Here is a 16,620-nt window from a genome sequence, read left to right on the forward strand (position 1 = left end):
TAAATGTGTAACTTGATTTATAAATGAGTAACTTGATTTATAAATGAGTAACTTGATTTATAAATGAGTAACTTGATTTATAAATGCGTAACTTGATTTATAAATGTGTAACTTGATTTATAAATGCGTTACTTGATTTATAAATGTGTAACTTGATTTATAAATGTGTAACTTGATTTATAAATGTGTAACTTGATTTATAAATGAGTAACTTGATTTATAAATGTGTAACTCGATTTATAAATGTGTAACTTGATTTATAAATGTGTAACTTGATTTATAAATGAGTAACTTGATTTATAAATGAGTAACTTGATTTATAAATGTGTAACTTGATTTATAAATGAGTAACTTGATTTATAAATGTGTAACTTGATTTATAAATGAGTAACTTGATTTATAAATGAGTAACTTGATTTATAAATGTGTAACTTGATTTATAAATGAGTAACTTGATTTATAAATGAGTAACTTGATTTATAAATGAGTAACTTGATTTATAAATGAGTAACTTGATTTATAAATGTGCAACTTGATTTATAAATGAGTAACTTGATTTATAAATGAGTAACTTGATTTATAAATGTGCAACTTGATTTATAAATGAGTAACTTGATTTATAAATGAGTAACTTGATTTATAAATGTGCAACTTGATTTATAAATGAGTAACTTGATTTATAAATGAGTAACTTGATTTATAAATGTGTAACTTGATTTATAAATGTGTAACTTGATTTATACATGTGTAACTTGATTTATAAATGAGTAACTTGATTTATAAATGAGTAACTTGATTTATAAATGAGTAACTTGATTTATAAATGTGTAACTTGATTTATACATGTGTAACTTGATTTATAAATGTGTAACTTGATTTATAAATGCGTAACTTGATTTATAAATGTGTAACTCGATTTATAAATGCGTAACTTGATTTATAAATGTGTAACTCGATTTATAAATGAGTAACTTGATTTATAAATGTGTAACTCGATTTATAAATGAGTAACTTGATTTATAAATGCGTAACTTGATTTATAAATGAGTAACTTGATTTATAAATGTGTAACTCGATTTATAAATGCGTAACTTGATTTATAAATGTGTAACTTGATTTATAAATGCGTAACTTGATTTATAAATGAGTAACTTGATTTATGAATGTGTAACTCGATTTATAAATGCGTAACTTGATTTATAAATGTGTAACTTGATTTATAAATGAGTAACTTGATTTATAAATGTGTAACTTGATTTATAAATGAGTAACTTGATTTATAAATGTGTAACTTGATTTATAAATGAGTAACTTGATTTATAAATGAGTAACTTGATTTATAAATGAGTAACTTGATTTATAAATGCGTAACTTGATTTATAAATGTGTAACTTGATTTATGAATGTGTAACTTGATTTATAAATGAGTAACTTGATTTATAAATGTGTAACTTGATTTATAAATGAGTAACTTGATTTATAAATGTGTAACTTGATTTATAAATGAGTAACTTGATTTATAAATGAGTAACTTGATTTATAAATGCGTAACTTGATTTATAAATGTGTAACTTGATTTATGAATGTGTAACTTGATTTATAAATGAGTAACTTGATTTATAAATGTGTAACTTGATTTATAAATGAGTAACTTGATTTATAAATGTGTAACTTGATTTATAAATGAGTAACTCGATTTATAAATGAGTAACTTGATTTATAAATGAGTAACTTGATTTATAAATGTGTAACTTGATTTATAAATGTGTAACTTGATTTATAAATGTGTAACTTGATTTATAAATGTGTAACTTGATTTATAAATGTGTAACTTGATTTATAAATGTGTAACACACACACACACACACACTCAGACACACACACACACACACACACACACACTTGAATATTCAATAAAATTATATTTTTAATCATAAAACCTTCACTGATGTAAACTAACCTGCTCCGGTCAGCAGAGGGCGCTGTTGGCGCTTCTCTTCAGTCATGATGGAGGAGCAGACAGTGAAGGTCAGTGAAGGTCATGATAATCAATAAATATTGATCTGATAATGAGTAAATAATCAATAAACATTGATCTGATTATGAATTTTTTTTAAAATTGAGTTTGAATTTAATAAATAATAAATAAATATTGATCTGATAATGAATAAATATCGATCTGATAATAAATAAATAATAAATATTGATCTGGTCACGTTTCTCTTCAGTGGGAGGAACAAAAGGGAATCTTATCTTAACTTAAAGTCCAGGAGCGTCAAAGTTTAAACGTCAACTTTAGTTTCCATCATTTAAAATGCAAGACAACTGACGCAGTAAAAATAGGAATATTGTTGGGAATGAGCTGCTCCTTGTTAGTTTGTGAACTTTTTTTGTTAAAGCAACAATTTGTACAATTAAAAAATGTTGTTTCTGGCGACCCCGCGTGTCGGCAAAGTGTAACTGCAATGCTATAAACTACACAATCACTGAACACATTTATTTATCAAATTTAAACCTTGATTCCCTGTTTTAATAATATAAATTATAAAGAAAAACAACATTTTGACTATTTGTATTAGTCTATTAAAGTACCCAGTAATATATAACCTTTTTTTAGTACTTTGTTACAGCAACAAATAATGCAATACTGTACTTTAAGTTACTTGTTAGTATATTTGTCATGAATTGTTTCTTATGTTAATTTCATTTGATGTTATTACTCGTTAATGTTTAACATTATTTTTATTTACCTTTCGACCAAAGTGTGAATGTAAATCATCTCGTACAGATATTTTCAAATATTTTTAATCTCTCAAGCCTTTTCTACTTCTCTGAAGTATTCTTGTCGTAGTTTTATCGTCAAATATCTTTAAGGTCAGTGAAAGTTTTTTTATATTCTTCCAGTTTTACTGACTGATGGATGTAATGACATCTGTTGGACACCAGGTGGCAGCAGCGTCCCTGGACTTCTTCACAGTTTGATCCGTCAGTTCTTTCGTCACCAAAGTGTCGACAGAATCTTCAAATAGTTCATGGATCCAGATGGTAATCGACATCTATCCTCAATCATGTGTTTTGAGTGATTCGTGGAACAGATCAACACGCAGGCGTCGCTTTAACACTTTAATACAAGAAAACCTCAGATATAAACACATCAGTGACTAAAACTATGAAACAAGGTAATATTGCAGTTCAAACTTCTATACACAAACAAATGTACACGATACAAAACACATATTTACACTCTTTATATATTATTATATTTTCAACTGAAGTCCGGCGGCTCGAAGACGTTTTCACAGAAGAGAGAGTCACATGTTGGGGGTACTGTAGGTAGTTTTTACACGCAGTTGTTGGATCCTGTGTACTTCGGTCATTGTGTCGTCACCAAGTGTTTTACTACACAACACTTCAGCGCCGGAGAGTCACACACTTGTGAAGGTGAAAGTATTTACAAGACTCGTCGACGGGTGAAAAAAAGATCCATGAATCGGTCGAACGAAGACGCGTCTCTGACAGGAAAGCTTCTGATTGGTCCAGACGCTCCCGGACACGAGGCGGTACTTTTCCACACGTATGATCCGAGCTTCTGAACCGGTCACATGGCAGACGTATGATCTCACGCATGTCGCAGTTGCACCGTCTGACCACTAGAGGGTTTTCGTCTCCATTTCAAACACCTGCTAAATCCCATCACAGCGAAGCCCTTCCAGTAGTGATCAGAACCGAAAACTGTTCCCGTCGAACCCGATCAGCATCACAGCCAACGTGATTTTTCTGAATGGTTATCGTTTGTTTTCCGTTTAAACGTGTAGATGTTACGTCACACGTTAACTTTTGCAAAGTGAATGAAAAGATTCAGAAGTATTAGTACAAGTATTAGCAATACTTTTTTTTCAATACTGGTAAATAGGGCTGAACGTTTTCTTTCCCATTTAAAAGAATGCAATTTTCAACAAAAATAAAAAATACTTGATTCTACACTAGAGGGAAGAAAAAACAAAACAACTACAAACATGTACGTGTTTTTTGCTTGTATAAAAATAATGTTTTAATTCCATTGATTTAGCAAGTTTTATTTATGTTTTTCACTCACATCTGAGTGAGATTTATTTGTTATTTTGTCCACCTCAGGTTTTTAAAGTATTTTAAAGGTTTAAATAAAGATGTTTAGTTAAAATTAATTCATGTATGGTTTCATCAGAACACGCAGAGTAAAGAAAATAGTATTTTTCATTTAAAAACTCTATTGTTCCAGTGAGTTCTGGAGTCACGAAGGTAAAGAAATATTCGACAACAAACGCACAACTCCGTCTTCGAGCCGCCGACTCGACACATTTATGTACACACACACACACACACACACACACACACACACACACACACACACACACACACACACACACACACACACACACACACACACACACACACACACACACACACACACACACACACACACACACACACACACACACACACACACACACACACACACACACACACACACACACACGTCGCTACAACAGCAGCAGGAGGACCAGGACCAGGACACAAGAGGTTCCCGTGGGCTGCGGCGCCCCCTGGCTGTGAGGCCGAGGCACCCGCGGCGAGTTCTGCCTCAGTCTGCTGGGGGGCAGCGCCTTCAGGTCCTCCAGGGCGCCGAAGGCCGCCATGGAGAACTCGGGGTCCCCCGTGGTCAGCAGGTCGAAGACGCAGGACTGGAAGTACACGTCCTCCACCTGCAGGGTCTCCCTGCACCTGGCCGTGGCGCGCTCCACCGTGTACACCTGGTGAGGCGGCCTCAGGCGGCCCGGGTCGGCTGAGGCCGGGCGGCGCTGCTGGTTCTGGCGGCCCAGGGTGTGCTCCTTGATGAGCTCGTTGCGGGGGCAGCCGTGCAGGCAGAGCTGCAGACCCGTGTCCTCGGAGAAGTCCAGCGTGTCCTCGGGCATGCGGATGGCGAAGGTCAGGTAGCTGCCCACGCGCCGGATGATGATGGAGGTGCCGATGTACCGGGCCTGGATCTTCACCTGCCGGCCCGGACCGGACCCGCCGCGCTCCGAGACGCTCAGGCTGCCGCTCTTGCCTCCGCTGCGGCTCCCGTCCTGGAAGGCCAGGGGCAGGTCTTCGGTGGTGGCCTGGTAGACCTTCTGCTCGGTGCAGCCGTGGTACGTCTTGAAGATCACGGTGATCTGGAACAAAAGGTTTCATCATGAGACTGATGTTCTGATGAGGATGTGAAGAAAACATGAATATAATACAAATATTCAATAAAATGTATTTAATAAATGAATGTTTTCAAGAGAAGACGTGAAGAACATTCAAATGAACTCCAGCAACAATATCTGTTTGACTTAAAACTAAGATAAACCTAGTTAATGTTGCCATTAAATACAAAAACAAAGATACAGTGATGACTGAGGACGAGAGGATACAGTGGCGACTGAGGACGAGAGGATAGAGTGGCAACTGAGGACGAGAGGATACAGTGATGACTGAGGACGAGAGGATACAATGACTTGGGACAAGAGGATACAGTGGCGACTGAGGACGAGAGGATACAGTGATGACTGAGGACGAGGGGATACAGTGATGACTGAGGTCGAGAGGATACAGTGATGACTGAGGACGAGAGGATACAGTGGCGACTGGGGACGAGAGGATACAGTGGCGACTGAGGACGAGAGGATACAGTGACAACTAGGGACAAGAGGATACAGTGGCGACTGAGGACGAGAGGATACAGTGATGACTGAGGACGAGAGGATACAGTGGCAACTGAGGACGAGAGGATAAAGTGACGACTGGGGACAAGGGGATACAGTGGCGACTGAGGACGAGAGGATACAGTGGCGACTGAGGACGAGAGGATACAGTGATGACTGAGGACGAGAGGATACAGTGATGACTGAGGACGAGAGGATACAGTGATGACTGGGGACGAGAGGATACAGTGGCGACTGAGGACGAGAGGATACAGTGATGACTTAGGACGAGAGGATACAGTGGCAACTGAGGACGAGAGGATACAATGACTTGGGACAAGAGGATACAGTGATGACTGAGGTCGAGAGGATACAGTGATGACTGAGGACGAGAGGATACAGTGACGACTGGGGACAAGAGGATACAGTGATGACTGAGGTCGAGAGGATACAGTGAGTCCAGCAGCTTTTAAAGAACAAGATCAAATTGAAGAAAAATTAAAAATAAAGTACATTATTTGTTAAAATCTTCATTCAAATGTTGCTTCTGCTGAAAGTTTGTAGAAGAAAAATATGAATATAGATATTTAATTAAATCAGGTTTCATTTAAATGTCGGTGTAGGAACAAAGTATAATCTGTATATTTTAAATGTGTATTATCTGTTTACATGTTTTTATTCTTCTCTGAAGTTCAGGAGCCACAAAGAGGTTTTGAAGAAGCCACATTTGGCCCTGGAGCCCTGATGAAGAACCTTTGATCTGGATCAAGTGAAGGAACATTTCATTTCCTCAGGGGCCACGTTTTGAACAGTCGAGCAGGAGGACCCGAGTCAGTTGAGGAGCCGTCGTGGCAAAAAATACTACAAAAATCAAGCAATAATAAATAAATAATAGAAACAAATACTAAATTAAATTGATAGTTTCCACATGACCTTTGACCTCATGAATAATACAGTCATTATTAACAAACAATCAATGTGTCGTGATGCGGTCGAATAGTCGTGACACTTTACCTCAAATATATTAAACATTTGTACATAAATATACAGTATATATATTACTAAAGTTTTTTCTCTACATTAAAAACTTTAATTTCTCTTTTAATTACAGAATTTATCTTTATAAAAAGTTCATAAGGTTGTTTTTTTAATTCATTAAATATATTAAAGGGAAATAATGGTCACGACACGTTAGAAGGAACTTTCACATGTCATTCTAATCTCAACCAGCAGGCGGCAGCAGTGATCCAAACATCCAGGTGGACACGTGTGTTCAGTGTCTCCAGTGATTGAGGAGATACTAGTGTTTGTTGTGAGACGTACACGTTGGTACAGAACTTATCAAAGTAACTTTAATGTTTCAAACCTTTGTGTCTTCAAACAACAACTTAAATACTCATAAATATTACATACCAGTTAAATATTGTTCAAATAAATATTGATTTTGTGTCCCCTATGATTTTTATTTATTTATTTGGAGTTTTGGAAGATTTATTCATTTATTTTCATTTATTTTTGTCGTGATATTTTCAGTAAAGTTGGAAAAAAATATGAATATATATTTTTTCACAATAGTACTTTAACAGAACTGCATCTACTTTTTTTATTCTTTAAATTTAAATTTACGTATTTAATAAGTATTTTAAATTAAGTTATTCCAGCTTTCAAATCATATTTCATTTTAAATCATAGTTTGTTAATGTTTTATATTTTAAATAAGTATAAAATAAAGGAATTCATTTGATTAATTACAATTAACATGTAAAATATTCATAATAAATTCACAATTAACTAAGATATTGTTCCGTTACGTCCTCCACAGCTAAAGGAAGACGAGAGGATACAGTGATGACTGAGGACGAGAGGATACAGTGATGAATGAGGACGAGAGGATACAGTGATGACTGAGGACGAGAGGATACAGTGTTGACTGAGGACGAGAGGATACAGTGATGAATGAGGACGAGAGGATACAGTGTTGACTGAGGACGAGAGGATACAGTGATGACTGAGGACGAGAGGATACAGTGATGACTGAGGACGAGAGGATACAGTGTTGACTGAGGACGAGAGGATACAGTGATGACTGAGGACGAGAGGATACAGTGATGACTGAGGACGAGAGGATACAGTGTTGACTGAGGACGAGAGGATACAGTGATGACTGAGGACGAGAGGATACAGTGTTGACTGAGGACGAGAGGATACAGTGTTGACTGAGGACGAGAGGATACAGTGATGACTGAGGACGAGAGGATACAGTGACTCCGGCAGCTTTTAAGGCTGATGTTTGTACATATTTGGTTTGAAAACAAATGAAAGCAGTTACGACTTCATCAAGAGTCATGTGGTCTGTAAATACTACAACACCAGAGTCAAGTACTGGACAATACTACACATAAATACTTGTTACTACACTATCAAAACACCAGAGTCAAGTAATGGACAATACTACACATATATACTTGTTACTACACTATCACAACACCAGAGTCAATTACTGGACAATACTACACATATATACTTGTTACTACACTATCAAAACACCAGAGTCAAGTACTGGACAATACTACACATATATACTTGTTACTACACTATCAAAACACCAGAGTCAAGTACTGGACAATACTACACATATATACTTGTTACTACACTATCACAACACCAGAGTCAAGTACTGGACAATACTACACATATATACTTGTTACTACACTATCAAAACACCAGAGTCAAGTACTGGACAATACTACACATATATACTTGTTACTACACTATCACAACACCAGAGTCATGTACTGGACAATACTACACATATATACTTGTTACTACACTATCAAAACACCAGAGTCAAGTACTGGACAATACTACACATATATACTTGTTACTACACTATCAAAACACCAGAGTCAAGTACTGGACAATACTACACATATATACTTGTTACTACACTATCACAACACCAGAGTCAAGTACTGGACAATACTACACATATATACTTGTTACTACACTATCACAACACCAGAGTCAAGTACTGGACAATACAACACATATATACTTGTTACTACACTATCACAACACCAGAGTCTAGTACTGGACAATACTACACATATATACTTGTTACTACACTATCACAACACCAGAGTCTAGTACTGGACAATACTACACATATATACTTGTTACTACACTATCACAACACCAGAGTCTAGTACTGGACAATACTACACATATATACTTGTTACTACACTATCACAACACCAGAGTCAAGTACTGGACAATACTACACATATATACTTGTTACTACACTATCACAACACCAGAGTCAAGTACTGGACAATACTACACATATATATACTTGTTACTACACTATCACAACACCAGAGTCAAGTACTGGACAATACTACACATATATATACTTGTTACTATCTATCACTATATATAACTATATATCTTATCGCGATATTCTTGTCAATACACACTCCTAACACACACACACACACGTAAAGACTATAAAGGTTTCTAAATTAATTTGATTCTATGATAACAGTGGAGTACCCAGAGTAAACAATTTCCCAAAGGAGACCTCCTGAGGATCAATAAAGTTCTACCAAACCTAAAGAACAAAGTAAATCAATCTGTTGAAACTCATGAATTCCTTCAGCTCAGTCTGAACAAACATGATCGACTATAAAGCCTCGAGTGAAGCTTAAAAGAAAAACAAACCTGTTTGTCTAACTGTGTTTGTTAAACCTTTGCAAATAGAAGCTGGATTTTAAAACAAATGCTAAAGAAAATCCAACACACTCGACCCAAACCACGACTTCTGCACCTGAAACAAGCCGGTTCTGGTCCAACTGTTGAATATTTTTCCACATCAGTCCACAGTGAAAGGAGACGTTAATTATTTGACCAGAGGGTGAGAAAACATTCCTGCTAGACCTTGTTAATCACAACCATATGACCCTGATCCAGCACTGGAGCGAGACCCTGATCCAGCACTGGAGCGAGACCCTGATCCAGCACTGGAGCGAGACCCTGATCCAGCACTGGAGCGAGAACCTGATCCAGCACTGGAGCGAGACCCTGATCCAACACTGGAGCGAGACCCTGATCCAACACTGGAGCGAGACCCTGATCCAACACTGGAGCGAGACCCTGATCCAACACTGGAGCGAGACCCTGATCCAGCACTGGAGCGAGACCCTGATCCAGCACTGGAGCGAGACCCTGATCCAGCACTGGAGCGAGACCCTGATCCAGCACTGGAGCGAGAACCTGATCCAGCACTGGAGCGAGACCCTGATCCAACACTGGAGCGAGACCCTGATCCAACACTGGAGCGAGACCCTGATCCAACACTGGAGCGAGACCCTGATCCAGCACTGGAGCGAGACCCTGATCCAGCACTGGAGCGAGACCCTGATCCAGCACTGGAGCGAGACCCTGATCCAGCACTGGAGCGAGACCCTGATCCAGCACTGGAGCGAGCGAGACCCTGATCCAGCACTGGAGCGAGACCCTGATCCAGCACTGGAGCGAGACCCTGATCCAGCACTGGAGCGAGACCCTGATCCAGCACTGGAGCGAGACCCTGATCCAGCACCGGAGCGAGACCCTGATCCAGCACCAGGAGGACCAGGAATGTTGAGGCTGAACCACCATAAATGTTCCACGCTTTAGAGCCCAGATCACTGCAGAGAACCCAGAGGCTCATGATGGCCGTGAGCAAATATCCAAACACACACATATATATAGATATATATATACGTTTATCACAATAATCTCAGTTATGTTGTTTAAAATTACTGCATTTGTTCATATGTACAATTGAACTTCCGGCCAATTGATGGCAGCAGTCCTTAGATCCTCCACAGCTTTAAGAAGAATGAGGCAATGACTGAGGACGAGAGGATACAGTGAGTCCAGCAGCTTTTAAAGCTGATGTTTGGACATATTTTATTGTGTATATACTACACATATATACTTGTTACTACACTATCACAACACCAGAGTCATGTACTGGACAATACTACACATATATACTTGTTACTACACTATCGCAACACCAGAGTCATGTACTAGACAATACTACACATATATACTTGTTACTACACTATCACAACACCAGAGTCAAGTACTGGACAATACTACACATATATACTTGTTACAACACTATCACAACACCAGAGTCAAGTACTGGACAATACTACACATATATACTTGTTACTACACTATCGCAACACCAGAGTCATGTACTGGACAATACTACACACATATATACTTGTTACTACACTATCGCAACACCAGAGTCATGTACTGGACAATACTAAACATATATACTTGTTACTACACTATGACAACACCAGAGTCAAGTACTGGACAATACTACACATATATACTTGTTACTACACTATCACAACACCAGAGTCATGTACTGGACAATACTACACATATATACTTGTAACTACACTATCACAACACCAGAGTCAAGTACTGGACAATACTACACACATATATACTTGTTACAACACTATCACAACACCAGAGTCAAGTACTGGACAATACTACACATATTGTTACTACACCATCACAACAGATCCTTGTATCGTGATACACATCAAATAAACAAAACACACACCTATAGTACATAAAGTCTTACCTTGCTGGTGGCTGTGGCGCTGGAACCCAGGACGACTGGGACGTTGGTGACCTGCACCGACAGGAAGCGGTTGTCAATCAGAGGCCACGCCCCCTCCACCTTGCAGGTTTGAAACTCGTCCCTGAACGTCCGAAGGTGAGGGTCTCCGAATAGTCCACAGTGGGCGTACTTCTTCTGCTGCCCCCCCGACCCCGAGCCCAGGACCCGGTTCTCGTAGTTGCAGAGGTCGGACGGCGCCGGGCGGGAGGTGCTGGGCGCCCTGGCCGAGGAGGTGGGCCCGTCGTTGGAGCAGTTGTGCTGCGAGAACAGCTCCCGGATGTTCAGCGCCACCGAGTGGTAGACCAGGTCGCCCCGGCAGCTGCGGGCCTGGCGGCGCGTGCACTGGTCGTAGGCGCGCAGGGCGATGCAGTAGTCCACGTCGTGGACCAGATCCTCCTGCAGGGCGCTGGAGGGCGACGTGGACGAGACGTACTCGGCGATGCAGCGCTGGATCCGACACTGCTGGCAGTGAGCTGCAGGAGAAACAGGGTCAGAACGATGACCCCATGAACTTTGACACACGTTTACATCATCAGTCTTTGAAAGGTCATGAAGAACTTTTATTCCAAGATATACACATTATTGTATAGTTTTAAGAACTTCCAAATATTTAGCATTTGTATTATTGATCCACAAGTGCTTCAATTAATTGATACAAGAATTAAAGTTTAAACTCTTGAGAGAAGATGAGTTTTTTTAAGTATAAAAAGTCATGTAATCAAACAATTCTCAACTATAATCAAACAATTTTCAACTATAATCCAACAATTTTCAACTATAATAAAACAATTTTCAACTATAATCAAACAATTTTCAACTATAATCAAACCATTTTCAACTGTAATCAAACAATTTTCAACTATAATCAAACAATTTTCAATTATAATCAAACAATTTTCAACTATAATCCAACAATTTTCATCTATAATAAAACAATTTTCAACTATAATCAAACAATTTTCAACTATAATCAAACAATTTTCAACTATAATCAAACAATGTTCAACTATAATCAAACCATTTTCAACTATAATCCAACAATTTTCAACTATAATCCAACAATTTTCAACTATAATCAAACAATTTTCAATTATAATCCAACAATTTTCAACTATAATCAAACAATTTTCAACTATAATCCAACAATTTTCAACTATAATCCAACAATTTTCAACTATAATCCAACAATTTTCAACTATAATCCAACAGTTTTCAACTATAATCAAACAGTTTTCAACTATAATCCAACAATTTTCAACTATAATCCAACAATTTTCAACTATAATCAAACCATTTTCAACTATAATCAAACCATTTTCAACTATAATCCAACAATTTTCAACTATAATCAAACAGTTTTCAACTATAATCCAACAATTTTCAACTATAATCCAACAATTTTCAACTATAATCAAACAATTTTCAACTATAATCAAACCATTTTCAACTATAATCAAACAATTTTCAACTATAATCAAACCATTTTCAACTATAATCCAACAATTTTCAACTATAATCCAACAGTTTTCAACTATAATCAAACAGTTTTCAACTATAATCAAACCATTTTCAACTATAATCAAACCATTTTCAACTATAATCAAACCATTTTCAACTATAATCCAACAATTTTCAACTATAATCAAACAGTTTTCAACTATAATCCAACAATTTTCAACTATAATCCAACAATTTTCAACTATAATCAAACAATTTTCAACTGTAATCAAACAATTTTCAACTGTAATCAAACAATTTTCAACTATAATCCAACAATTTTCAACTATAATCCAACAATTTTCAACTATAATCCAACAATTTTCAACTATAATCCAACAATTTTCAACTATAATCCAACAATTTTCAACTATAATCAAACCATTTTCAACTATAATCCAACAATTTTCAATATAATCCAACAATTTACAACTATAATCAAACCATTTTCAACTATAATCAAACAATTTTCAACTATAATACAACAATTTTCAACTATAATCCAACAATTTTCAACTATAATCCAACAATTTTCAACTATAATACAACAATTTTCAACTATAATACAACAATTTTCAACTATAATCCAACAATTTTCAACTATAATCAAACCATTTTCAACTATAATCAAACAATTTTCAACTATAATACAACAATTTTCAACTATAATCAAACCATTTTCAACTATAATACAACAATTTTCAACTATAATCCAACAATTTTCAACTATAATACAACAATTTTCAACTATAATCAAACAATTTTCAACTATAATCAAACAATTTTCAACTATAATCAAACCATTTTCAACTATAATCCAACAATTTTCAACTATAATCCAACAATTTTCAACTATAATCAAACAATTTTCAACTATAATCCAACAATTTTCAACTATAATCAAACAATTTTCAACTATAATCCAACAATTTTCAACTATAATCCAACAATTTTCAACTATAATCAAACCATTTTCAACTATAATCAAACAATTTTCAACTATAATCCAACAATTTTCAACTATAATCAAACAATTTAACTATAATCAAACAGTTTTCAACTATAATCCAACAGTTTTCAACTATAATCAAACCATTTTCAACTATAATCAAACAATTTTCAACTATAATCAAACAATTTTCAACTATAATAAAACAGTTTTCAACTATAATCAAACAATTTTCAACTATAATCCAACAATTTTCAACTATAATCAAACAATTTTCAACTATAATCCAACAATTTTCAACTATAATCAAACAATTTTCAACTATAAACCAACAATTTTCAACTATAATCCAACAATTTTCAACTATAATCAAACAATTTTCAACTATAATAAAACAGTTTTCAACTATAATCAAACAATTTTCAACTATAATCCAACAATTTTCAACTATAATAAAACAGTTTTCAACTATAATCAAACAATTTTCAACTATAATCCAACAATTTTCAACTATAATCCAACAATTTTCAACTATAATCAAACAATTTTCAACTATACTCCAACAATTTTCAACTATAATCAAACAATTTTCAACTATAATCAAACAATTTTCAACTATAATCCAACAGTTTTCAACTATAATCCAACAATTTTCAACTATAATCCAACAATTTTCAACTATAATCAAACAATTTTCAACTATAATCCAACAGTTTTCAACTATAATCCAACAATTTTCAACTATAATCCAACAATTTTCAACTATAATCAAACAATTTTCAACTATAATCCAACAATTTTCAACTATAATCCAACAATTTTCAACTATAATCAAACAATTTTCAACTATAATCCAACAGTTTTCAACTATAATCCAACAGTTTTCAACTATAATCCAACAATTTTCAACTATAATCCAACAATTTTCAACTATAATCCAACAATTTTCAACTATAATCAAACCATTTTCAACTATAATCAAACCATTTTCAACTATAATCCAACAATTTTCAACTATAATCAAACAGTTTTCAACTATAATCCAACAATTTTCAACTATAATCCAACAATTTTCAACTATAATCAAACAATTTTCAACTATAATCAAACCATTTTCAACTATAATCAAACAATTTTCAACTATAATCAAACCATTTTCAACTATAATCCAACAATTTTCAACTATAATCCAACAGTTTTCAACTATAATCAAACAGTTTTCAACTATAATCAAACAATTTTCAACTATAATTCAACAATTTTCAACTATAATCAAACCATTTTCAACTATAATCAAACCATTTTCAACTATAATCAAACCATTTTCAACTATAATCAAACCATTTTCAACTATAATCCAACAATTTTCAACTATAATCAAACAGTTTTCAACTATAATCCAACAATTTTCAACTATAATCCAACAATTTTCAACTATAATCAAACAATTTTCAACTGTAATCAAACCATTTTCAACTATAATCAAACAATTTTCAACTATAATCAAACCATTTTCAACTATAATCAAACAATTTTCAACTATAATCAAACAATTTTCAACTATAATCAAACAATTTTCAACTATAATCCAACAGTTTTCAACTGTAATCAAACCATTTTCAACTATAATCAAACAATTTTCAACTATAATCAAACAGTTTTCAACTATAATCAAACAATTTTCAACTATAATCAAACAGTTTTCAACTATTATCCAACAATTTTCAACTATAATCCAACAGTTTTCAACTATAATCCAACAGTTTTCAACTATAATCCAACAATTTTCAACTATAATCCAACAATTTTCAACTATAATCCAACAATTTTCAACTATAATCAAACCATTTTCAACTATAATCCAACAATTTTCAATATAATCCAACAATTTTCAACTATAATCAAACCATTTTCAACTATAATCAAACAATTTTCAACTATAATCCAACAATTTTCAACTATAATCCAACAATTTTCAACTATAATACAACAATTTTCAACTATAATCCAACAATTTTCAACTATAATACAACAATTTTCAACTATAATCCAACAATTTTCAACTATAATCAAACAATTTTCAACTATAAACCAACAATTTTCAACTATAATCCAACAATTTTCAACTATAATCAAACAATTTTCAACTATAATAAAACAGTTTTCAACTATAATCAAACAATTTTCAACTATAATCCAACAATTTTCAACTATAATAAAACAGTTTTCAACTATAATCAAACAATTTTCAACTATAATCCAACAATTTTCAACTATAATCCAACAATTTTCAACTATAATCAAACAATTTTCAACTATACTCCAACAATTTTCAACTATAATCAAACAGTTTTCAACTATAATCTAACAATTTTCCATTATAATCCAACAATTTTCAACTATAATCAAACAATTTTCAACTATAATCCAACAATTTTCAACTATAATCCAACAATTTTCAACTATAATCAAACAATTTTCAACTATAATCCAACAGTTTTCAACTATAATCCAACAATTTTCAACTATAATCCAACAATTTTCAACTATAATCCAACAATTTTCAACTATAATCAAACAATTTTCAACTATAATCCAACAGTTTTCAACTATAATCCAACAATTTTCCACTTCTATAACATGTAGTCAAAAAATAAAGTACAAGACAATCTACAACAATTGATATCATTATTATTGTTTTTAATAAATAGATAAATCTCATTAAAATATTGAAGCAGCTTCACTGATTTAACTTGTTTTAATATATATTTTTT

At 34.4% G+C, this 16,620-nt stretch overlaps 1 protein-coding gene across 1 annotated transcript in view; it reads right to left on the reverse strand.

Moving 5' to 3' along the window:
• Positions 1-3,117: 3,117 nt before the first annotated feature.
• Positions 3,118-16,620, reverse strand: part of rgmd (RGM domain family, member D) — a 32,271-nt gene continuing 18,768 nt past the window's right edge. The window contains exons 5-6 of the mRNA XM_087781464.1: positions 11,362-11,873; positions 3,118-5,192 (exon numbers count right to left, since the gene is read on the reverse strand). Of these exons, the coding sequence (XP_087637590.1) occupies positions 4,521-5,192; positions 11,362-11,873 (1,184 nt within the window). The 3' untranslated portion in view covers positions 3,118-4,520. The remainder of the gene's footprint in view (positions 5,193-11,361; positions 11,874-16,620) is intronic.

Source organism: Callionymus lyra, chromosome 2, assembly GCF_982586985.1.
Source record: "Callionymus lyra chromosome 2, fCalLyr1.hap1.1, whole genome shotgun sequence".
Lineage (NCBI taxonomy): Eukaryota > Metazoa > Chordata > Actinopteri > Syngnathiformes > Callionymidae > Callionymus > Callionymus lyra.